This window comes from Aspergillus welwitschiae (genome assembly GCF_003344945.1).
Source record: "Aspergillus welwitschiae strain CBS 139.54b unplaced genomic scaffold BDQ94scaffold_94, whole genome shotgun sequence".
Lineage (NCBI taxonomy): Eukaryota > Fungi > Ascomycota > Eurotiomycetes > Eurotiales > Aspergillaceae > Aspergillus > Aspergillus welwitschiae.
Window position 1 is genome coordinate 1 of NW_020798788.1, and position 20,666 is coordinate 20,666.

At 46.5% G+C, this 20,666-nt stretch overlaps 9 protein-coding genes and 3 non-coding genes across 12 annotated transcripts; 6 read left to right on the forward strand and 6 right to left on the reverse strand.

Annotated features, from left to right (window-relative positions):
• Positions 1-1,266: 1,266 nt before the first annotated feature.
• BDQ94DRAFT_176223 (porphobilinogen synthase HEM2) lies at positions 1,267-2,440 on the forward strand (the record flags this gene model as incomplete). Its single annotated transcript, XM_026772646.1, has 2 exons — positions 1,267-1,485; positions 1,535-2,440. 2 exons carry the CDS (start codon positions 1,267-1,269, stop codon positions 2,438-2,440), a joined length of 1,125 nt encoding a protein of 374 aa, XP_026619684.1.
• Positions 2,441-3,115: 675 nt separating this feature from the next.
• Positions 3,116-5,295, reverse strand: BDQ94DRAFT_176224 (acetyltransferase; the record flags this gene model as incomplete). The annotated part of the gene is made up of 2 exons (XM_026772647.1): positions 3,116-4,335; positions 4,407-5,295. 2 exons carry the CDS (start codon positions 5,293-5,295, stop codon positions 3,116-3,118), a joined length of 2,109 nt encoding a protein of 702 aa, XP_026619685.1.
• A 1,085-nt stretch (positions 5,296-6,380) lies between these two features.
• On the reverse strand, positions 6,381-7,071 carry BDQ94DRAFT_164274 (uncharacterized protein; the record flags this gene model as incomplete). Its single annotated transcript, XM_026769965.1, has 4 exons — positions 6,381-6,759; positions 6,789-6,818; position 6,969; positions 7,026-7,071. 4 exons carry the CDS (start codon positions 7,069-7,071, stop codon positions 6,381-6,383), a joined length of 456 nt encoding a protein of 151 aa, XP_026619686.1.
• A 524-nt stretch (positions 7,072-7,595) lies between these two features.
• On the reverse strand, positions 7,596-8,331 carry BDQ94DRAFT_164275 (uncharacterized protein; the record flags this gene model as incomplete). Its single annotated transcript, XM_026769966.1, has 5 exons — positions 7,596-7,787; positions 7,882-7,938; positions 8,052-8,168; positions 8,199-8,241; positions 8,327-8,331. 5 exons carry the CDS (start codon positions 8,329-8,331, stop codon positions 7,596-7,598), a joined length of 414 nt encoding a protein of 137 aa, XP_026619687.1.
• Positions 8,116-12,856, forward strand: BDQ94DRAFT_131568 (exportin CRM1). The gene is made up of 11 exons (XM_026763969.1): positions 8,116-8,514; positions 8,601-8,630; positions 8,694-8,766; positions 8,822-8,893; positions 8,944-9,656; positions 9,703-10,474; positions 10,523-10,993; positions 11,122-11,351; positions 11,425-11,803; positions 11,856-12,027; positions 12,098-12,856. The coding sequence occupies exons 1-11, from the start codon at positions 8,449-8,451 to the stop codon at positions 12,336-12,338; spliced, it is 3,219 nt and encodes a 1,072-aa protein (XP_026619688.1). The 5' UTR covers positions 8,116-8,448; the 3' UTR covers positions 12,339-12,856.
• A 138-nt stretch (positions 12,857-12,994) lies between these two features.
• On the forward strand, positions 12,995-13,941 carry BDQ94DRAFT_131582 (PPP1R11/YPI1 family protein). Its single transcript, XM_026763970.1, has 2 exons — positions 12,995-13,331; positions 13,384-13,941. Exons 1-2 carry the CDS (start codon positions 13,100-13,102, stop codon positions 13,677-13,679), a joined length of 528 nt encoding a protein of 175 aa, XP_026619689.1. The 5' UTR covers positions 12,995-13,099; the 3' UTR covers positions 13,680-13,941.
• Positions 13,942-16,690, reverse strand: BDQ94DRAFT_131586 (shugoshin family protein). The gene is made up of 4 exons (XM_026763971.1): positions 16,493-16,690; positions 15,995-16,430; positions 15,405-15,943; positions 13,942-15,345 (listed from the first exon to the last, which is right to left on the reverse strand). Exons 1-4 carry the CDS (start codon positions 16,548-16,550, stop codon positions 14,204-14,206), a joined length of 2,175 nt encoding a protein of 724 aa, XP_026619690.1. The 5' UTR covers positions 16,551-16,690; the 3' UTR covers positions 13,942-14,203.
• A 204-nt stretch (positions 16,691-16,894) lies between these two features.
• BDQ94DRAFT_155145 (DASH complex subunit DAD2) lies at positions 16,895-18,173 on the forward strand. Its single transcript, XM_026768421.1, has 3 exons — positions 16,895-17,354; positions 17,415-17,474; positions 17,530-18,173. Exons 1-3 carry the CDS (start codon positions 17,108-17,110, stop codon positions 17,664-17,666), a joined length of 444 nt encoding a protein of 147 aa, XP_026619691.1. The 5' UTR covers positions 16,895-17,107; the 3' UTR covers positions 17,667-18,173.
• BDQ94DRAFT_164280 (uncharacterized protein) lies at positions 18,004-18,785 on the reverse strand (the record flags this gene model as incomplete). The annotated part of the gene is made up of 3 exons (XM_026769967.1): positions 18,004-18,134; positions 18,235-18,519; positions 18,686-18,785. The coding sequence occupies 3 exons, from the start codon at positions 18,783-18,785 to the stop codon at positions 18,004-18,006; spliced, it is 516 nt and encodes a 171-aa protein (XP_026619692.1).
• A 32-nt stretch (positions 18,786-18,817) lies between these two features.
• Positions 18,818-18,889, reverse strand: BDQ94DRAFT_t273. The gene has a single exon. It is a non-coding gene; the product is annotated as a tRNA-Ala (tRNA).
• A 1,118-nt stretch (positions 18,890-20,007) lies between these two features.
• On the forward strand, positions 20,008-20,079 carry BDQ94DRAFT_t271. Its single transcript has one exon. It is a non-coding gene; the product is annotated as a tRNA-Ala (tRNA).
• Positions 20,080-20,301: 222 nt separating this feature from the next.
• Positions 20,302-20,373, forward strand: BDQ94DRAFT_t272. The gene has a single exon. It is a non-coding gene; the product is annotated as a tRNA-Ala (tRNA).
• The last annotated feature ends 293 nt before the right edge of the window (positions 20,374-20,666 follow it).

A 20,666-nucleotide genomic window follows, 5' to 3' on the forward strand; every position in this document is an offset into this window, starting at 1 on the left:
TTTTTAATAGTAGAAATAATATTCAATAATTATTCTAGATTAATTTAATTATTAAATATTTTTATTTTATTATTATTTTTGATAGATGGTATCCTTCTTAGATAATTAAAAAAGAAAAATCAGAATATAATAAAATCTATTTATTAAGATAAAAAGTCTATTAATTAATTAAGAAATTAGCTATCAAATACTATAAGTTTTATAATAATAATGAAGATAGTCTATATCTATAAAAATAGACTGATTCTTGAAGAATCAGTGATTTAAATAAAGAAATCAGTATTTTATACATATCAGAAAATTATAGAACTGCTATTAATAATATCATGACTCTTATAACTATTATAATATATTATTCTGATGATCTTAGTCCTGATAGCTAGGTCATTCTATCATAATTAGTCTTGCGATAGTTATTAATAAAGTTTAATCTGAATATATTTTACCCGTGTTAAGATCTAAAGAAGTATAGCAGGTAAATCTTGCTACAAAGAACAGTTGAGACAATTATTATTCTATTTTTAGCTGTTCTGCGGTTAGGTATAACATAATCTTATATCTAACTGTTAATCTGATGGAAGGTATAAATTTTCTCATTAACCTATCCTACCCTGGCCGTTAACCACTCTAATAGTTCTTTATTACTTCTTAGTAAAGTAAAGATGAATTTAGACCGAATATCATTCTCTTTATCTAAATGATTAGAAAGGAATAAGCGGACGCCGTAACTTTAAAACTAGACAAATAATAATCAATATTTGCTTTGAAATGGTTCATAATTATTTCTGAAGTATTTAGTAGTTACTCTAGAAGTGATTAGTAACTGCTTCAGAAGTGGTTGGTAAAATAAAACAAAGAGTCAGATTAGATAAACTAAGTCTATAGATAATATTTAAGTTTATCTTATTAACGGTCCCGGCAGTTATATATAAAAGGTAGGGGTTACACGATCTATTGTTAAAGGTCGGGTGACCTGTGTAACACATAACACAGCGACGCCACTTTTCAACCTGCCTTTAGTAATCAGACGCTCTAGGTAAGTTGCCGCCGCCCCAAGGGAGATCGTTGGGGGACCACTTTTAGTTAGTTCTGCACGCTCAATTGCAACCCTGCCACGTACAGGGCCATAACAATCAAAATCAGTATTCAAACACCTTTACTGTATATACACTGGTGCCAGACTTGATCGAAGCAACATCTAATTGCTCAACGCTTGAAGCAGAAAACAGAGTTCAACCATTTCATTGAATTTAGCTTCATCTCATCATGTCGTTTTCAAACCTTGTTTCTGACCTTGCGTTCAGAGACGCTCAGGATGACCGAAGTTCTCAAATATCCCATGCACGGTCTCAAGCTACCGCTCGATCATATACCAGCACGGCTGCGACCAGCGTTAGCATATCTGGTGATATCTCTAGCCAGCTTCATTCTGGCTATAGTCATCCACTGAGTAGATCATGGCAAGCCGAGAAGCAGTTGACCAAGGTTCGTACTACGACATAGTCCTGTACTAGCATGGTCTAATTGTGCGCAGGAGATGCTCATATATCCCCTTTTCATTACCGATAACCCTGATGAGGAGACGCCTATTCCATCCCTTCCAAATCAGTATCGCCGAGGGCTGAATCGGTTGGTCCCCTTCTTAAGACCATTAGTACAGAAAGGCCTGCGTTCCGTGATTCTGTTCGGTGTCCCTTTGCATCCATCTGCAAAGGATGCGCTGGGAACCGCTGCAGATGACCCGACCGGTCCAGTAGTTCAGGCCATCCGCCTTCTTCGTTCGCGCTTTCCTCAACTTTATATCGTGACGGATGTTTGTCTTTGTGAATACACCTCACATGGTCATTGCGGGATACTACGTGAGGATGGGACGCTTGATAACGCACAGTCCGTTGATAGAATCTCAGATGTAGCCCTCGCCTATGCTGCTGCCGGTGCTCACTGCGTGGCTCCGTCAGATATGAATGACGGCAGAGTCCGCGCCATAAAGCTGAAGCTTATTGAAGCTGGTATAGCTCATCGTGTCCTCCTAATGTCCTACAGTGCAAAATTCAGTGGATGTCTATATGGTCCCTTCCGAGATGCCGCAGGCTCTTGCCCATCCTTCGGAGACCGCAGGTGTTACCAATTACCCCCAGGTGGCCGGGGGCTTGCTCGGCGAGCGATACAGCGCGATATTGGTGAGGGCGCAGACATCATAATGGTGAAGCCCGCTAGTAGCTATTTGGATATCATACGGGACGCCAAGGAGCTCGCCAAAGACATGCCAGTTGCCGCTTACCAAGTTAGCGGAGAGTATGCCATGATACATGCAGGGGCTAAGGCTGGCGTTTTCGATTTAAAATCAATGGCTTTCGAGAGCACAGAGGGTATACTACGGGCAGGAGCTGGTATTATTGTGAGCTACTTTGTGCCCGATTTTCTGGATTGGCTTTCTTAAGCTGCTGTGAAAGGCCAACACTAATCATGATTGTAACGAGTGTCTGTCCTCTTTGCTGTTTATTCCCCGTTATCTTTTTGTCTGTTTTTCTGTAAAGGCTCATCCATTCGATCGAGCCTGTCGATTGATCAAAAAGAATTTTATTGCTGCTTCTTTCGCCTTCATACTATACATAGCCAGACTGGTTTCCTTTTTCTTTTCCCGCTTGTCCCTGTTAATCCAATTATATAACCTCATCTCCTGCTGGACGATTGGAATCCAAATTCCGATACACAATTTAAACAACTTGATGATTCATGTCCGCCCAAATCCTACAGTCTGTCGCCTAAATGCAATGCTCCTGTAAAGATATTTAGGTATCTAGCTGCTCTGATAGTAGAAAAGGGACAGGCATCACTTCACCCCTTATGCCTGCGGACCACTTCTGTTATCAAAGAATACTAATAGGGGTTGATGGAAAACTAAAAGTCATGTCAAATATAAGCTTCACACCTTGTGCTCTGAGCCAGCCAGATCCCTCGAAATGGGTGCTGAAAATAAATCGGTATAATTACAAGCAAAGCTGACGGTTGATGAGATAGACAAGTAGAGAATGGTTGGTATCTTGAAAGCCAAAAAAAAAAAAATAATAATAATAATAATCAGCTGGTACGTACCAACAGACATGCACGTGAATCACATATAACTTGGCTTTAGTCCCTGGAAACCATAGGCTACAATGTCTGACTTTACTACCTCTCCAGGAGCGACATACGCCCCGCGTCGTAGTCGAACACCAGGATAGATTGTACAGCCAGCCCCAACGTAGCAATCTTCCTCAATTGTAACAGGGCGCCCTTGATATCGGCTTTGTGAGCCTTTGCGTTCTTGCATATTAGCATGGGCCATTGATGTAAGTATGGTAACCCGGGGACCTATCCAGGTATGGGCACCAATGGTTACAGGACAGTCATCAACAAACAAGCAGTTTTCTGAGACCATGACATCTTCACCGATATGCACGTTGTATCCATAATGACAGTAGAAAGGTGCCTCAACAATAGCACCTTGCCCTAACGACCCTGTCGAACGAGATGAAGCCAAACCAGGGGGTGAGTTGATAACTGAGCCTGGAAGAACAAGCACTTCTTTCAGTAGCCGACTTTGCTCCTTAGTGCTTAACCCCGAAATAGGATTGCAGGCATTATTGAACCGCCATAGGGCGGCCTTGCAGCGATCCCTCTCTTCCACGAGGTGAACATCATAAGGCCGGTAGAGGTCACCACGTATCATCTTATCTTTTTCTGTATCCTCGGTCGATAACGTACGAGTCGATAACTGGTGCTCGATGCTAAGCGCCATCCGCGCCTGAGCCTGGGGACTATTAGTGTCCACGTTTCCGGAATGTGTTGACCGTTGGTCCATCCCTCCTTGGAAGAGCGGGACTGTCCCGGGTTTGGTATGACCTCCATGAGAAAGCTCTCTGATAGGAGGAACAATTGGGAAGTCGGACTTAGCATGACCTTCGCGGGATAATTCATGAATCGAGGGGACCTCGCGGTAATCAGGCTTTGCCACATGATCGGAGATATAGGAAGGGTGGTTTGTGCTTCCCCAGCTGCGTTTCGTCCATGGACCACGACCGGAACTAGCTCCTGTGGGACTTGTATTGAACGAGGCAGTTGCCCGGTCACTTTCGTCTACAACAATAGGCCTGATTTTCCCTGAATCAAGTTGTTCCGGCATGGTTTGTTGCCGGTCATGCTGACTTATATCGTGGACATACTGAGAATTGATATCCAGATAGCCTTCCTTTGATTGTAGTGGAACTGGCGTCTTTGAATTTGACGGCTTTTGCCAGGTGCTTCGAGATGAATAGCCCTCACACAGAAATCCCCCTCTGATACAGTTGTTGCCTACAACATCGATGAAGTTAGATCGTAACCATACCACAACATAGCTACGGAAGCCATATCACCAAACTTACAGGCAGGATGTTGTTCATCGCACTTCTTTTTCCTCCTCCGGCAAGTCATGCAACCTGTTTTGGTTCGGTTACTAAACACGCGTTTTCTCTTGGGTGCAACTTGGACGGCTGCCTGTGACCGCTCCTGAGGAAGTACAGATAGTGAGGATGGTTGCTCACTCTGTGCTGGCCCTTCCGTTGGACGACCGCTTGTACCCCAATTCTTTTGAGACGAATCATGGCCATTGGCCTCGCGCTGAAGTGCCTCAGCCAATTGAGCATCGGATGCGTCAAACTGTTGTGCACGCTGGGCTTGATGTACCAGCTGGGAATCATAATCATGCCATGCTGTATTCGCCGGTGGCGTTCGGTTATCACTCCCATTTTCCTCCAATCGAGCCTGAGTAGAAGGGGATGGGTGCTTGATATCGTTTTCCCCATGGGACATGCCGGTGTCATTAGACGTGGATGTCTGAGTGAGGGGTTGGCTCGTATCATCTGAACGCAGAACCGGGCTCTTCGGAGCCCTGCGAAGCATACCATGGCTTTCTTCTTGTTCCCCAGATTCCGATCTTTTCCGTTTGCTTTTGCTGGGACCCGACGAGCCACTCAGGGAAGGTGACCGCTGAGAATGGGGCTCCTCTTGTTCATTAGCGCTGTTGCCGCTCTCGGGGTTCACGTTGCCCTGTATTTGTTCGTCGAGGCGAGACTGCGCATCCAAACCATTTCGTACGAAGACATCAGGAGACTCAGCGGCGCAATCGGTAACAGCCGGTGTGGGCACGGCTCCCGCAGTCACCGAGGGCTCTTTCCCATTCACTGCAGTAAATCGAGAAGGGCTATGGTCTGCCCTGGGCACTTTTTCGGTGTCTTGATCATTCATTACCGATGTAGAAGCCACTGTTGCCATGGTAAATGAACAGCTCGGTGTAATAGATTTTTATAGATCAGCGCGGATGAAAGTTGAATTATCCGACATTTGCTTCTAGTATAACGCTTCTTGTACCCGATGACGATTACCGCCACTTACTGGCTAATGGACGATGAAATCGCTAGACGTGCCTGTCCGGATCTGCAGATTGCCCAATGTTATCTTGTGAGTTATGTGCGCTGAATTGAATCATTTGTAATCTCCAAACAAGCACATGAAACACAGTCCATAAGGGATGCAAGCTCAAGAAGCGGTGCAGGAGATTAGGGCGAAAACATATATCGTGCAAGTCGACTAAGCTGAAAAGTGAGATAGAGAAGGTTATCGTAGTATTTCGATATCAGGGTGCTTCCTAGTAAATGACTAGGTGTCTTGTATGACTACCCTTAGTATCGTGCCACTAAAGGGCTGATCTTGAGTTGTTGTTGGGCTGAGGGAACCCCCGGCGGTAGAGGCAAGGAAACAATTATTCAGCGCAGAAGTAGGAGCGAGAATGTTTTGGACATTGCAGGGAAGATTCGCGAAGAGGAGGGGGCAAAGAAGAGAGGAAAATAGAAAGCGCGTTCCTCGCTTTGAACTAGAAAAAACAATAACAGAGGGGAGAATCGCAACTATGAAGCGCAGGTTACGTGAAGCGAGTTAAAATGCTAGATTAAGATGGGTAGATTGGAATGGGGAATGTCTGGCCGTCTCTCATCAATTCAAAGCCATGGATTCGAGATAGGGCGGTTACTAAATAGAAAAGAGGGGAACGGCGTCAAAGGAAAGAAGGAGGGGAAAGTGTAGTGGCCGTGGTCGTACTAGCAGTGGAGAGAAGATGGATAGGCAAACGATAACAATTATAGGTCAGCGAGTAGTATGTCGAAACGGACTCCTAGAACGAAATTTTTTGCCGCCTGCAGGTGGGAATCAAGAAACGAGGCATTTCACTAAGGAACCAATAGTACCTAGTTGCAAACCCAGGAAAGAAAAAGGAAAGACGAGCAGCCGTAAGGAGGGGGGCGGGAAGAAAAATAGTAAATGAAGAGGTAAACGACCAGGGGAGTCGATGTACTAGCAGTACCTTAGTGGGATGGATGCACCGTAGAGTTGGAGTCATTCATTGGGTGTCGTACATCCTGGCAGAAGGATGCGGCTGCCAGCTGGCTGCTGAGCACTCGACAGGATTGAAGTTGGCGCGCGATCGGCCATGAGCGGCGCGAAGCAACTGGTTGGCTACCACAACCCCGGCAAGCAGCTTCTGGTTGGTTGGACGTGAAGTTAAAAGACGCATGAGTTGGAGCGATGGCGCGCTCAGGCGACACGCCACTTTTGGGAGGGGGAATCGACTCGCCTTGGTTCGGTGGCTTTTGCACTGCCGTCTGCTCTACCCGCGAGGGAAGCGCGGCACGGCGGCGGCGGAAGAGGTTCCTGGTGGGTCGAAGCGACCTGCGCGTTGACAGCCTGAAATGGTGGGTGTGGAACACGCTTACACAATAGCTCGGTCGCTTACCAGCGCCTGCCTTTTCCCGCCAATTATTCGCCATTGGCGCAGGAGGGACGCGGTTGCGGTTAGTACGGCACAGCACCTTACCTACCGCGGACCCCCCAATCCCCCTTCCCCCCGTTGTCTGTAATATCGTCCGGAAAATTCAAATGGCAATATCACTCACACTTGGATTTACCAGTAAATAATTTAGTCCTCTGTGAAAGCTGGGCAGTAAACATACTCCGTACTACTAGGAGCTTTTTGCCATCTCTTTTCTTTTCTTTCATTATAATATAATGAAGTCAGTAAAGTCAATAGAAGGTGATGTACACGATATCGTGGTGATATATCAGCTACGCACACCATTCACCTTCGAATTGAACAGCACAAATGGCATATTCAAGCCGTCTTTTGTACGTAGTTGAACAGCAGTTCCCTGACTATTTCGAGTACCTGTAGACCCCGTCCGTTTTAAGTTTGCCAAGAGTAACAGAGGGTTGGCGGACAAAATTTCCCAGCTTCTGGCTGTATCTAGTAATAGTCTCGTAGTCTACTACCAAGTGACCGAAGGATTGCTCGGGCGGCGCTGGTATCCTAGCACAAACTACATAGTATCTTTCTTTATCCACTTAAATCTCAATATGGAGAGAAAGCTATATCTTCGAAATGATTTCCATATTGATTGATGCTAGCTTATGCTGGAGGAATGGTATTGTGGAAGTGGGAATTTTGTTTCAATGAATAAGCAGCATTATTAAGTGCACAAGGACCAGATGCTACGGAGTACATTCGAAGATATTTGGTTTTCTGTTCACCATACATGTAGCCACGGGTTATATAGTACTGGCCAAATAGTTGAACGGACACCGAAGCGAAATGATATCGAGATACCTAAGATGTGCCTTGCACGGCCCCAAATGTCAGATTCGGACTCAATGAGTAGAACCGCAAATTCAGAGAAAGATCCGGTTATTATAAGCAAGCTCAAGTTACCTAATCGAATCTGCAGAGGGCCTGAAGGCGTTTCGTGGTTGACATACTATGCAAGAATTTCTACTTCGCTATTACCACTTCACAAGTATTTTGATCGTGTGAACCTGAATGATCATTTTACCAGTAATAACAACAACAGGTACTCCGTAGTCTATGTAGTTCTATAGCTACTACTGCGAACCCGGTAAATTCATTACATACTAATTAGTTGACTAACTAGTTATAGGTCAGAGCTTCTAATTGATGACTAAGGTTAAATGGAGATACATCGCACCGGTCCGATAGAATAGCGCCAACAATCCGAGAGACGCGCTGTTCTCACCGCCAGTACTCCGTAGTACGCATTGTTTTTTTCCAGAAATATCCAGATCCCAAAGCCAGAACTCTCATCCTAAATTACAGCCACCGTACCCCACTTTACCAGCTGCTTCTCCAAGGCTGCTGCATCTTCAGGCAGGAGTTTGCTCCAAGCTCACCCTACCTCCGACGAACCCCTCCAAGGAAGCCTCTTACCCCGCCATATATTCTGCCAACCTATTCTTCTGTTACGCCATCTCGTATCTACGGCCTTCTCTAGACCCTATTGAGTCTTCATCTAGATCTCGCCTGCTTGAATCGTCTATTGAAGGCCGAGGAGCGCAGCGTACAGTACTGTCAACCTCAGGAGCGGAATGTCTGTTTCCATACAAGAGTTGGACAACACTGTCCGGGCCTTCTATGAGGGCAAGGGAGATCTGGTATGTCGCAAGGATCTGGGCGCTTATGTCTTTCACTGCCTGTCCTCGTAATCGAGATGTGAACTGACCTGTTATGCGGCTCACAGCAAAAGCAAGCTCAGCAGACCCTTACGGAGGTGAGTGACCGAATTGCATAGTACATACCATTCATCCAGCTCTAACTTGTTTCCGGTGGCCAGTTCAAGCAAAATCCGGATGCTTGGTTGATTGTGGGAAATATTCTACAAGAATCAACATACCCACAGACTAAATGTGCGAGACGATGCCTCACTCTATGCTGCAGACGGCCGTGCGCTGATAGAATCAGATCTTGCTCTCCAGGTCCTTGACGATGTTATTATGACGCGATGGAAGGTCTTACCCAGGGAGCAATGCCTAGGTGATTCCTTTAAGCTAGCCTCGATTGTCAAACCTCTCTAACATCCTCAGGTATTCGGAATTTCATTGTCAACTTCATCATCGAAAACTCGAAATCGGAGGACAAGTTAAGGAGTGAACGAGCCTTCCTGAATAAGCTCAACCTAGTTCTTGTTTCCATCCTGAAACAGGAGTGGCCACATAACTGGCCAACTTTTATCAACGAAATCATCTCGTCTTGTCATACCAGCCTGTCCATCTGCGAAAATAACATGGCAATTCTTCGTCTACTATCCGAAGAAGTGTTTGACTTTTCCCAGGATCAAATGACTTCGGTCAAAGCGAGAAATTTGAAGACCTCAATGACGCAGGAGTTCTCGTCCATTTTCCAGCTATGCTCAGAGGTCTTGAACACGGCGAACCAACCAAGTCTTATCAAAGCTACACTAGAGACTCTGCTTCGTTTCTTGAACTGGATCCCTTTAGGATATATCTTCGAAACTCCCATCATAAACACCCTGCTGACGCGGTTTCTGGATGTTCCTGAGTTCAGGAATGTCACACTCAAGTGCCTTACTGAAATCGGCGGGTTACAAATTGGCAACCCGTACAATTACGATGAAAGGCTTGTCCATATGTTTACGGAAACGCTCACTGCGGTTTCAAGAATCATCCCCTTGTCCATGGATTTGAAACAGACCTATGCTAAGAGCAACTCGAGGGACCAAGAGTTCGTTCTCAATCTGGCACTGTTTCTCTCTAGCTTTTTTAGCGCTCATCTGAATGTGAGTCTCCATGGCATAGCAATCAGGTCCATGCTAACTTATCCAGCTCATCGAAAAATTGCCCAACCGTGACTACCTCACCCACGCCCATTTCTACCTCATTCGTATCAGTCAGATCGACGACAGGGAAGTCTTCAAGATCTGCCTGGAATATTGGACGAGGCTAGTGCAAGAACTGTACGAAGAGATGCAGCAGCTCCCAATCACAGATATCAATCCTTTGGTGAGTATGGGTGTTAGCGGCCTGTCGAACGGAGGTGCACCGCACCCCAGCACGTTGGCCAACTACCCTCTTCGGAAACACAAGTACGAGGAAGTTTTATCAAGCCTTCGCACGGTCATGATTGAGAAGATGGTGCGTCCTGAGGAAGTTTTAATTGTTGAAAATGACGAAGGCGAAATTGTTCGCGAATTTGTCAAGGAGAGTGACACCATTCAGCTTTACAAGACGATACGCGAATGTCTTGTCTATCTGACGCATCTGGATGTCGTCGACACAGAGAATATCATGATCGAAAAGTTAGCCAAGCAGGTTGATGGGTCTGAATGGTCCTGGGCCAACTGTAACACTCTCTGCTGGGCCATTGGTTCGATTTCCGGAGCCATGAACGAAGAGACCGAAAAGCGATTCCTGGTCAATGTCATCAAAGACCTCCTTGGTCTTACCGAAATGAAGCGTGGAAAGGACAACAAAGCTGTCGTGGCCAGTAATATCATGTACATTGTCGGACAGTATCCAAGATTCCTGAAAGCCCACTGGAAATTCTTGAAGACTGTGGTGAACAAGCTCTTCGAGTTCATGCATGAGACTCATGAAGGTGAGTTGCTGCCCCGCAGACGGAAAGTCATTAACTAACCCAAACCAGGTGTTCAGGATATGGCTTGCGATACATTTATCAAAATCGCGAACAAATGCAGGCGGCATTTTGTTGCTCTCCAGCCGGGGGAGAACGAACCATTCATTGAGGAAATCGTTCGCAATATGAGGAAAATCACCTGTGATCTTTCGCCCCAGCAGGTCCACACTTTTTACGAAGCCTGTGGCTACATGATCTCGGCACAAGGCCAAAAAGGCCTACAGGATCGACTGATTGAGAATCTGATGTCCCTGCCTAACTCGGCTTGGGATGCCATCATAGTACAGGCAAACCAAAACCCCGCTATACTTCAAGATGGCGAGACGATAAAAATCATCGGAAATATTATGAAGACGAACGTCGCAGCATGTTCCTCCGTGGGCACTTACTTTTATTCCCAGCTTGGACGGATTTATCATGACATGCTGAACATGTTCCGTGCCTCCAGCCAGCTTATAAGTGACGCTGTTGCGCATGATGGTAAGGATGTGCTCTTTTGACATGTCTTCTTCTGCCCCGCTTTACTCTTACCTCTCGTCATTTTCCGTTTCACTTCGCCCCTTATGCACCGAGCATGCTAGTTCTTAGAGCTTTCTGACATTAAATAGGCAACATTGCAACGAAGACCCCGAAAGTCCGGGGTCTAAGGACGATCAAGAAGGAAATACTCAAACTTATCGACACCTACGTGCAGAAAGCCGACGATTTGGAGATGGTAAATGCAAATATGGTTCCTCCACTCCTGGAGGCCGTGCTCGTCGACTATAACCGCAACGTTCCTGATGCGCGCGAGGCGGAGGTCTTGAACGTCATGACAACGATAATCCACAAGTTACATGTACGCCAAGCCCCACTAATTGACATTGAAGCCTTGCAGGATGAATACGAAGCTGACATGTGCTGCTACCCAGAACTTGATGGAAGACAAAGTCCCCTTGATAATGGAAAGCGTCTTTGAATGCACACTGGGAATGATCAACAAAGACTTCCATGACTATCCAGAGCACCGTGTCCAGTTCTTCAAGTTGATTCAAGCGATTAACTTGTACTGTTTCCCGGCATTGCTGAAGCTTGATGCTACGCAATTCAAGTTTGTCATCGATTCTTGCATGTGGGCTAGCAAACACGACAATCGTGAAGTCGAAAATACAGGTCTCACAATGTGCCTCGAGCTCATGAATAACATGGCCGACACTGATGCTCAGACCTCAAATATCTTCTTCCAACAGTTCTACATTCCTATCTTGCAGGATGTATTCTTTGTCCTCACGGACAGTGATCACAAAGCCGGTATGTAGTCTAAATTTTGTAGACAGAAATTTGCTAATATCTATGACAACAGGGTTTAAATCACAGGCCATGCTATTGTCGCGCATGTTTTACTTCGTTGAGTCTGGCAAAGTGCAAAACCCGATCTATTCTCCTGAGCAGGCACCCTTAGGGACATCCAACAAAGATTTCTTGCAAGAATATGTTGCGAATCTCCTACAAAATGCTTTCAAGAACCTCCAGGAGTACGTTCTACCCGATCATGAGGAGCCCTTGGATCGAAGAAAACCTGAATGACAGGCTAATGTTTTCCAGAATCCAAATCAAACAATTTGTTGTTGGCTTGTTTGCTTTCAATGACGACTTTAACAAGTTCAAGACGCATCTGCGTGATTTCTTGATATCACTGAAGGAATTCTCCGGTGATAATGCAGACTTATATGCGGAAGAAAGGGAGCAAGCCTTGCGGGATGCTAAAGCCGCTGAACGAGACCGAGCAATGAGGGTAGGAGGTCTTTTGAAGCCATCCGAAATGGATCAAGAGGATGAGCTATGACTAGACAAGGAATTACGTTCTGAAGTTGCGCTATCAACTGCCGATACCACAGCGCATGGCAGTGAGTCCAGGTCTTTTTCGGCAAGTGACTGGTTTGATGGCTGGTCATGTTATGGACTTTAAGTTTGAAACCGATTGCCATGTAACGAACAAGAGATTTACAGTGCCTTTTGGATTTCTTCCACCATATAATCCTCACGTAAAATCAGTCTTGGTGCTTCCTGAACGCAGCGCGGTATTCCTTCCAGTCCTTTCTTCGTGCCTTAACAAACAATTTGCAGTGACAACAAATCTCGAAGCTTGCCCGCGAATGAAGAAATAGAAAAAGCAAAAAGAGAAAGAAAAAAAAAGACCTGTAATATATGTTCAGAATAGCCAGGCACTGCAGCGACAAGGTCGAAGGAATTTTAAAAGGGAGAAAGAAGTACTGAACGTAGATATATCATGTCGGAGGTAGCCACTGAACTACAAAGATGTGTTTCTACTTATCAACTAGTCTAGTACTATCCGGAGCAAGCAATCATTATTCTACACCAATGAATAATCGTTGTACAAGTAAACACCGACTTCTAGTATCAGTACAGAAGCGAAAAGGCGGTGTGAGGCCGGCCTCTTGCAGGGATACTTCGTCAGAAGCAACCTCATATATCTGAACGCACTAATGGTCCAAGAGACTTTTTAGCCCCCGCGATATTAACTTTCATTCCACATCAGTACACCTCTCTGTTTCCGGAGCTGTGTCAATATTGAAGTTTATTTCCATGTCTCGAACTCGTCAAATACCGTCTGAGCCAGCAAGTAGTTCTCAACTGGAACTGACAGAGGAGCATACCGAGACTTCGTCAGCTGTTCCAGTTCCAGCAACGCTGAGGTTAAGAGGAGCAGACGAGCCTGCGGCTAATCGGCTCGAATTGAATGAGGGCAATTCTCGACGTATACGCTGGAGTGAAGATGTCATAGATAACGAAGGAATGGGGAAGAAGAGTTCCAAAGGTAATCCTTCCCTAGCTAATAGGTTCTGCGAAACTGTGCTCACGTATCACAGTATGCTGCATCTACCACAAAAGCCGACCTATTGGCGATAGTAGCTCCGAATCCGAATCCTCGGACTCCAGTACTTCTAATTCGGACACAGATAGCGACGACGAAGCGGCCTGCCATAGAAGGACAGGACACCGCCCGCCTACAGCGCAGGGAGAAAACTATGCCTCTTCTGGTCAGAGGCTATCCTCGAACAGTGAAGAAAGAACCTGCCGATCAAGTCACCGTGCGAGGAAAACGAAACGAAAACCAAGCCCAAATGCCTATGAGAAAATGCCTAAGACCACAAAGGGTCGTTAACATATTCGAGATCTTTGGCAGACTAACGCTGTGACCCATCTTCAGTATCCAGCAGTTAGGGTCTTCCGCAACAGTGTTTGTTATATGCTATGAGGGGACTATTCTGTATTACACAATGCGATAACGACATCAAGTGACATGCCCGTCAAATCCGCATCCTCAGTACCCTTCGAATGGAAACCCATACTGACTATCAGGGTCAGTCTTTTCTTGCCTTGTCCCCTGAGCGTCCTTGGGTCGCACCGATGTCTCATAGCACTCCATTTAAGATGAAATTTGTGGACGGTGTTGCTGTGTTATCTATATGACACGTAAATATTACCGGGTGGTTAAAGAAAATAGTGCAGGACATCAGACTTATTACAGAAGACTCGCTGGAACTTGAGCCGAACCTAAAAGCGAAAAGAAGATGTGAATGAATGAAGGGACAAATCAAAGCAAGAAAGCACTGCTAATGCTGTGATTTTATTGGAGGGGGGGAGACCGATTGTAGACTCTGCTTATCAACAACTATGAAGTATATTTCACAACATCATGCTTTTTCTTCTAGCTATAGCGGCTGCGGCACGTTGCCCGCGCTTAGTTCGTCCCGAATCAGCCACCCTCGAAGTAGACAAGTCTGCTCTAGTACTCGCTTTTGATTGCTGTGTAGGAGAGCTCAGCTTGACGAAGTCTTCAAGGGATCTTGTGGAGTAGGAATTCCCTGCACGAGCCTCTGATGGAGAGTTATCTTGGCTTTCTATGCTCATATAATCGTTGCTTGCTGGTTGGAATTCACCTTTTCTGGATGATTCGGGCTGTGAAGAATGCCGTCTAGACTTCCGAGCTGTAGCAGGTCTGGCCTTGCACCCAATAGGGGGAACGCTCCTCGTAACTTCATTACCAGTCATCTGCGACGGCTGCATCTGATAATTGTCATCTGCAGCCATCATTTCGTCAATTTTACTTCTCCCAGCCACACATTCATGAGGGCATGCCTCTGTAGACCCCTCGGCAATGCCTTCAGGTGCCATATTGCACTTGTTTGCCGGAGAAGCCTTCCGTTTCCTCTGAGACACTAAGTTCATTTGCTGGGTAGATAAATCTGCTGCTGCTGCTGCTGCCTCCGTCGTCGGTAATTTGGGTTCTTTGCCTGAGGGGTCCGAGTTTCGCGGTCTCCGTCCATTCGATCGCCCATTCTTACGCAGGTCCTCATCCTCGTTCGAGTCCAGCCGTACATTGAGGGAGCTAGAGCTTCGTCTTGGCTGATCGCCAACTGCTGCTATCAATTCCTTCGTAGGTCTCCGCATCTTGTCTCGTAGATTCGGCTCCGCATAGCTCACAATGGCTCTCTGGCGCCTGGCAGGCCTCGTTGGGCCAGACACGTCAGGCAAATTCCTCGGTGCGCTCTCAATTTCTGGTAGCGTGGAGCGCCGCGTATTTGACTGGGTTTCAACCATGGTGTTTTCGTCATGCTTCTGTTCATCTGTGGATTGATGGATCCGATACTGTAGAGGCGTCTCTTGCCTCGACTGCTCGAGATCTGTGCCTTTCTCGAGTAGCGCTGGGGACAACTCCACTTGAACATCCTTTTCGTCGATGGAGGGCATTGTGTCTTTCTGGGGCTTCTCTTGCACCATTGTAGTACGTGCTTTCGTTGGGCTGGTCATGTTCATATTTGTGCTTCCTACATCTTCATTAGCTGATTAAATCCTCAGTATTGCAGTGGCGCGACACGGCACATACTATGCTCCAATGCTTTCCGTTTTGCCGACCTGTGACTCATTGCCTGTTCTGTCAAAAGCGAGGCCTTCCCTCCCGATGGACTATCATCAGCCTCTGACGACAGCGACTGCTCGTTCTTTCTCACCGGTGATGGTGACTGCATGCTTGTCCGTGGAACGTCGGGGTGATTCGATAACGATTCCATTATCTTTCCGTGATGCACCGAAAATTTGCGCTTGGTTTCCGGGCTGAAGTTAGTCCCAGGGTTGTTCCGTGTCGATGGCGCCCCGTGATCCATGCGAGAGCTTTCCATTTGCTTTGATGCTGGAATGGGCCTTTTTCTTTTCCTGGTCTCAAGTGTAGGGGGCAAAACTGCCTCGTCTTCGTCCGACATGTGCTCATTGTAAGTCGGTGCCTGCTGCGCATTTATGATATCGGAAGAATCATTCGTAAAGGAGCTGTCGTCCGCTGTGTCTGGTCGCGTGGCTACAGGCTCTTCCGGGGTGGGAGATCGCAGATTATCGGCGGTATTATATCGGAAATCTTGTAGCTCTTGTGGCCTGTTGATGGTAAGCATTATAGAATCAAGTCTCGGGGTCCCGGTTTATTACTCTAATGTTTTTCTGGGGTAATATTTGTCTTCCAGGATGACAGGAAGCCTTCCCTCTTCGTCTTTCCCGTGATTGAGCTCATCATTGGTTGTCTTCGCTTTCCAATCCGACAGTGCCCGGAGTTGATTTGGATCTTGAGAATTCTCTGCACATTTGCTGTAGAATGTGCGCGGAAGTGCGCCTAGGTCAGCCACCAGGTTGTTCAGCTCCGCCAACTTGCTGTCTAGTCTGGTCTTGATGTCGTAAACACCATGTTGGAGTAGCCGGACAGCCTCATATCTCTCTACCTCCTGACTAAGACTTATTACTTGCTCCCGAAGCGAGACATTTTCTGAGAGGAGATGAGAGACTTCGGATTCGAGGCTGCGAATGCGGAGGGACTGTATCGAGTTTACTCGAGCGATCTCACGATTCTGTCGCACAAACCGTCGTTTTACTGGTATGACGCTAAAGTCAGCTTCAGTAGAATTCCACGGGGGAAGGGGTTGCGGTGCTTACGGGCCTCGACATGCTCTGTTGGAGCTGACGATTCATTTAAGCGAGCCATACCCGGCATAAGGAGGCAAGACTGGCTGTTGGTCCTTCCACAGTCTATTCTGTAGGCAGTCAATCACCCAGAGAGTAAGTGTATCAGAAGCAATAAATTCAGCCAGCATCCACACTCATTCGGTAATTGTAGATAGTGATCTCGCCCCCGTATCCGACTTAATCGGTGAGTAAACAAGAGTGGGTGGATGTGGCCCCGTAATAGTTGACAAACGCGGGTATGGTTGTTGACAAATGCCCTTATCGGGACTAGTGTGATTGCGGTCGGTCTGCGACCGCTCGAACGGTGCATCATAATATCGATAGAAGCCAGTCGTGATGACTCGTTCATACAGTATTAACTTTCAATTCACCCTCTAATAGCAGCTCCCTATAGAATCCGACATTCCCGTGTCATACAACTCTTCACTGGATCTACAAGCTATAACTGCAGTCATACCAGCTAGCGTGCAGTCTGTGCAGCCTGCGTCTTTCGCTATTCACTATTCATTTATACCCCGCCCTACCAACATCAAATCGGGTCAGACTCCAGCAAACCGCGGCCAGTAGCAAAATATCTTCTACATCATGGCATACATGCCTCGTACTGCTTCCATGCTCCCTCCTGGAGCCTCAGCCACATCCTCATATCGTCAGCCAAACCAGCAATCTACAACAATTTCACAGCAACAGTCCTCTGTCCTAGCAACCCGCATTGCAGCAAAAAGGGCTGAATTGGATAACTTGAGGCAACTTCGTGATATGAGTGCAGCACTGGCATTGCAGATGCAGGCTTTGCAGGGCAAGCTTGGAACTCTCAAGGATGGCACAGAAGGTTTGTCGACTCAATTATCATGGTGGAGTATGTCCTGATCGTCTTTCATGTTGGCTTTAGCTGTCGCTTGTGTTCTTGCAAATTGGGATAATGTGCTGCGGGCCATCAACATGGCCTCGAGTAAGTTTGCTCTGTAATGAAGCTTTGCTCTCGAACGATGCTGATCAACCAAAAGCGAAAGCTGCGAACTTGACCTTACCGCTGGAACATACGCCAGACTCCACTACCCAAAAACCACCGAATGACTCACCTATGCCTGCTACTCTAGTGCGGATCCCCGTTTTGAGGCAGGAAGAGCAGCCTGGCCTCTGAATCATTAAGTACGCACTATTGGTTTGAGGCCTGCATATTATGCGTCCACGGACGTCCTTTGGCAGGGAGCAAAGTGCCTGGGGACTGAGCCGAACTCGCATTGGGTTAGCAGGTGAGCTGTCATCTGCACGGTCGAGTAGAGTAACGGGATCCACTGGAATATCAATTACAAAATGCTGGATCGTCGCCTACATACAATTACAAACTACGAGCTGGACGTCGTGGATCTTCTTGGCCATCTCTGGCATTGTTGGAAGCTATAGGATCGGATGCAGAAAGTTACAGTTGTTTGTGGCAGGGGGGCTCTGACGCAGGATGGGGGAAGGGGGCCGCTTTCTCATTGCAAATTGAGCCTCTCCTGGGGCTGTCGGAATATCGCGTAGGGGAACAGTGCCTTGGGGTATGTTATTTTGCCTAGAGGGGCGTTTGTCCGTGGAACGGTTTCCTCTTCTGGGTGACGAGCAGGAGCTCTCTCTCTCTCTCTCTCTCTCTCTTTGATGGTTAGGCAAGCACGGACTAGGTCCAAAAACTTGCTTTAATGGCAGAGATAGTATTTCCTACAACACACTACGCATGATGGAATTATCGGCCTTTTCTTCGTGCTGCTCGAGATTTGAAGGGGCCTTGTCGATCAGCCTATCGAAGGGTACGGCTTTCAGTGGGCTACTTGCTTTCCCGCCCGGTAGTTTGCTGGGAAGCGCGCATGCGTTAATGGGGAGGAGTCCATAATGTAGTCTCAGCAGAAAATGAGTCCGACTCATATTCCCTCTCCGTGTGCCTGCCGCATACGCTGTTATGCTCATGTGTTCCGTTGGCAGTCGCATCGGATTGCAACTCATGTTGTGGACACGGACTCAACGACGGGATACTAGGGCAACAATAGATCTGGCATGATACGAATTTGTGCATTGAAAGTATGCGAGAGCATAGGTGCAACATCAAAAATTTGAGACTCTTTTGGGAGGGATAGTTATTGACATCTTTTGTGTCCTTCGAGTTACATACTCAGAGCACTCCACCTCGGAGTGGGTATATAATGGAAGAGAAAGGAAGATACTCTGTGACAATTTCCTGCTGCCGTCGCACTAGGCCATTGTACTCTGCACTTACCATGAACATGAAGATCACGTTTCTAAGCCAGAGGCAAAAAATGGAGTTGCGGGGAATCGAACCCCGGACCTCTCCCATGCTAAGGGAATATTATACCACTAAACCACAACCCCATATATGCTTTCAATGGCAAAGAATCTAGAACTGAGTGCTGCTGTTTAATACTAAGCGTGTCAATGAAGTGCTGAGATGTTCGGACTAAAGCAAGTACTGTGGGGTTGTACTGCGGGTTAAGTTCTGGTCGGTGCTTAGCTCTCTGGATGACGCTCGATATGCAGGTGTCACGAGAATTGGAGCTAAACACTTTCTTAAAGCTCCCATTGGTGCCTAGGACCCTTGCTGCGGGCGGTCATTGCTCTGTTGCTGGCTCGCAAAACACGATGGCAAGACCTCTGTCTGCGACTGCCAGGTATGATTTACCAGCTTTCCGGCGTGTGAACGGCAATAATTCTATCGGGTGGTCCTGGTACTTGCGTCTGCTCTTCTGGTGGGTTGCATCTTAGAGTGATCCGGAAATAAGACATTGCGGTCTAGGCATGTCTTGTGGCTCGGTGTATTCACTCGGTACTGCGATATTTCTCACCTATTTTGCATCTTGAAGTGGGATGATATGGTAACGTGTTACCGTTGACTCATGACACACACATGAATATTATATATAATATGCACTGTAGATGTGCCAGTACCGTTTCGCCGACCAATCACCAAATCGATGACACTCTAGGCCACGTTGTCAGAACCCGTTCCCAGTGCGTCTTAGGATCAGATTTCCAATTACTTCATACAAGCCAACTGCCTGGTCATCTAGTGGGAAACCAGGATTCCAAGCCCCAGAACGCGCATTAACTACGTAGAAATTCATACAGGTAGAACTACTACGGGTAGTTAAAGTGGGTTGCCCGATTCTATCGTACACACACCTTGCAACGAACCAGGGTTAAGTGGAGTGAAGGCATAAAGGAAACTAAAAATATAAATACCGATTCCAAACAATCAATTGTGTGAAAGCTCAGCTGGCCACTTTCCAGAGACATTGGGAGACCGGTTTATCACCTACATGACTAGGTAGATGATATACAATGGAGGCCGTCCGTGTGTCTGGGATTGGGCTAAGCCTAAAGAAGCATTTTGTATCGATATCATAGTGTGGTTCGCACCACATACAGTGCGGTCGTTACGTATAGTATTTGTAGGACTCTTTAATCCTTCAATGGAAGGAGTATACTATAGAGGGGTTGTGGTTTAGTGGTATAATATTCCCTTAGCATGGGAGAGGTCCGGGGTTCGATTCCCCGCAACTCCATTTTTTTGGTGTATTCAGTTATACATTTTTTTTTGGTAAACCATCGAACTATGTTACATGCACCGAATCAAGTATACACAGAGCCTATATAGTGCCGCCAATTTCAGATGTTAGTTATTATAGCATGATTACACTCGTTACAGCAATGTTGCGTATCTCAAGGTCTAGCGATCGATAGAAACATCACATATATCAAAAGTAAGGCCTGGGTGTGTATAAGATGGGGTTGTGGTTTAGTGGTATAATATTCCCTTAGCATGGGAGAGGTCCGGGGTTCGATTCCCCGCAACTCCAACTTTTTGCTCCTTTATTTTAGAAAGCCAAATCACCAATAAGCATGCGAATATGCCTGTATTCGCTCTAAGCCTACATACAACACTGGATCATATATTAGTCGAAGACCCTGATCCATGGCTCTATACACACCAAACCCACATTCGTGTGTTTCTACACCTTCGTCGGCGCTTAAGACTAAAGACCAACTAGATACAAGTTGCTATTGGTGTCCCGATAGTATCGCCTGGCTCTGAAGTACAGTCCTTGGCCACCAATACACAAAATCCCTAAACCCGTATATAACAGGCAAT

Bases quoted from the DNA above. Each gene is read 5' to 3' on its own strand.
- BDQ94DRAFT_131568 (XM_026763969.1), top strand. From the start codon at position 8,449: ATGTCTGTTTCCATACAAGAGTTGGACAACACTGTCCGGGCCTTCTAT. The intron at 10,475-10,522 runs GTGAGTTGCTGC...AACCCAAACCAG, and splicing joins CATGCATGAGACTCATGAAG to GTGTTCAGGATATGGCTTGC. The intron at 12,028-12,097 runs GTACGTTCTACC...AATGTTTTCCAG, and splicing joins GCTTTCAAGAACCTCCAGGA to AATCCAAATCAAACAATTTG.
- BDQ94DRAFT_131582 (XM_026763970.1), top strand. From the start codon at position 13,100: ATGTCTCGAACTCGTCAAATACCGTCTGAGCCAGCAAGTAGTTCTCAA. The intron at 13,332-13,383 runs GTAATCCTTCCC...CACGTATCACAG, and splicing joins GGGGAAGAAGAGTTCCAAAG to TATGCTGCATCTACCACAAA.
- BDQ94DRAFT_131586 (XM_026763971.1), bottom strand. From the start codon at position 16,550: ATGCCGGGTATGGCTCGCTTAAATGAATCGTCAGCTCCAACAGAGCAT. The intron at 16,431-16,492 runs GTAAGCACCGCA...GCGTCATACCAG, and splicing joins AACAGAGCATGTCGAGGCCC to TAAAACGACGGTTTGTGCGA. The intron at 15,944-15,994 runs GTAATAAACCGG...TACCATCAACAG, and splicing joins TACCCCAGAAAAACATTAGA to GCCACAAGAGCTACAAGATT.
- BDQ94DRAFT_155145 (XM_026768421.1), top strand. From the start codon at position 17,108: ATGGCATACATGCCTCGTACTGCTTCCATGCTCCCTCCTGGAGCCTCA. The intron at 17,355-17,414 runs GTTTGTCGACTC...TGTTGGCTTTAG, and splicing joins TCTCAAGGATGGCACAGAAG to CTGTCGCTTGTGTTCTTGCA. The intron at 17,475-17,529 runs GTAAGTTTGCTC...ATCAACCAAAAG, and splicing joins GGCCATCAACATGGCCTCGA to CGAAAGCTGCGAACTTGACC.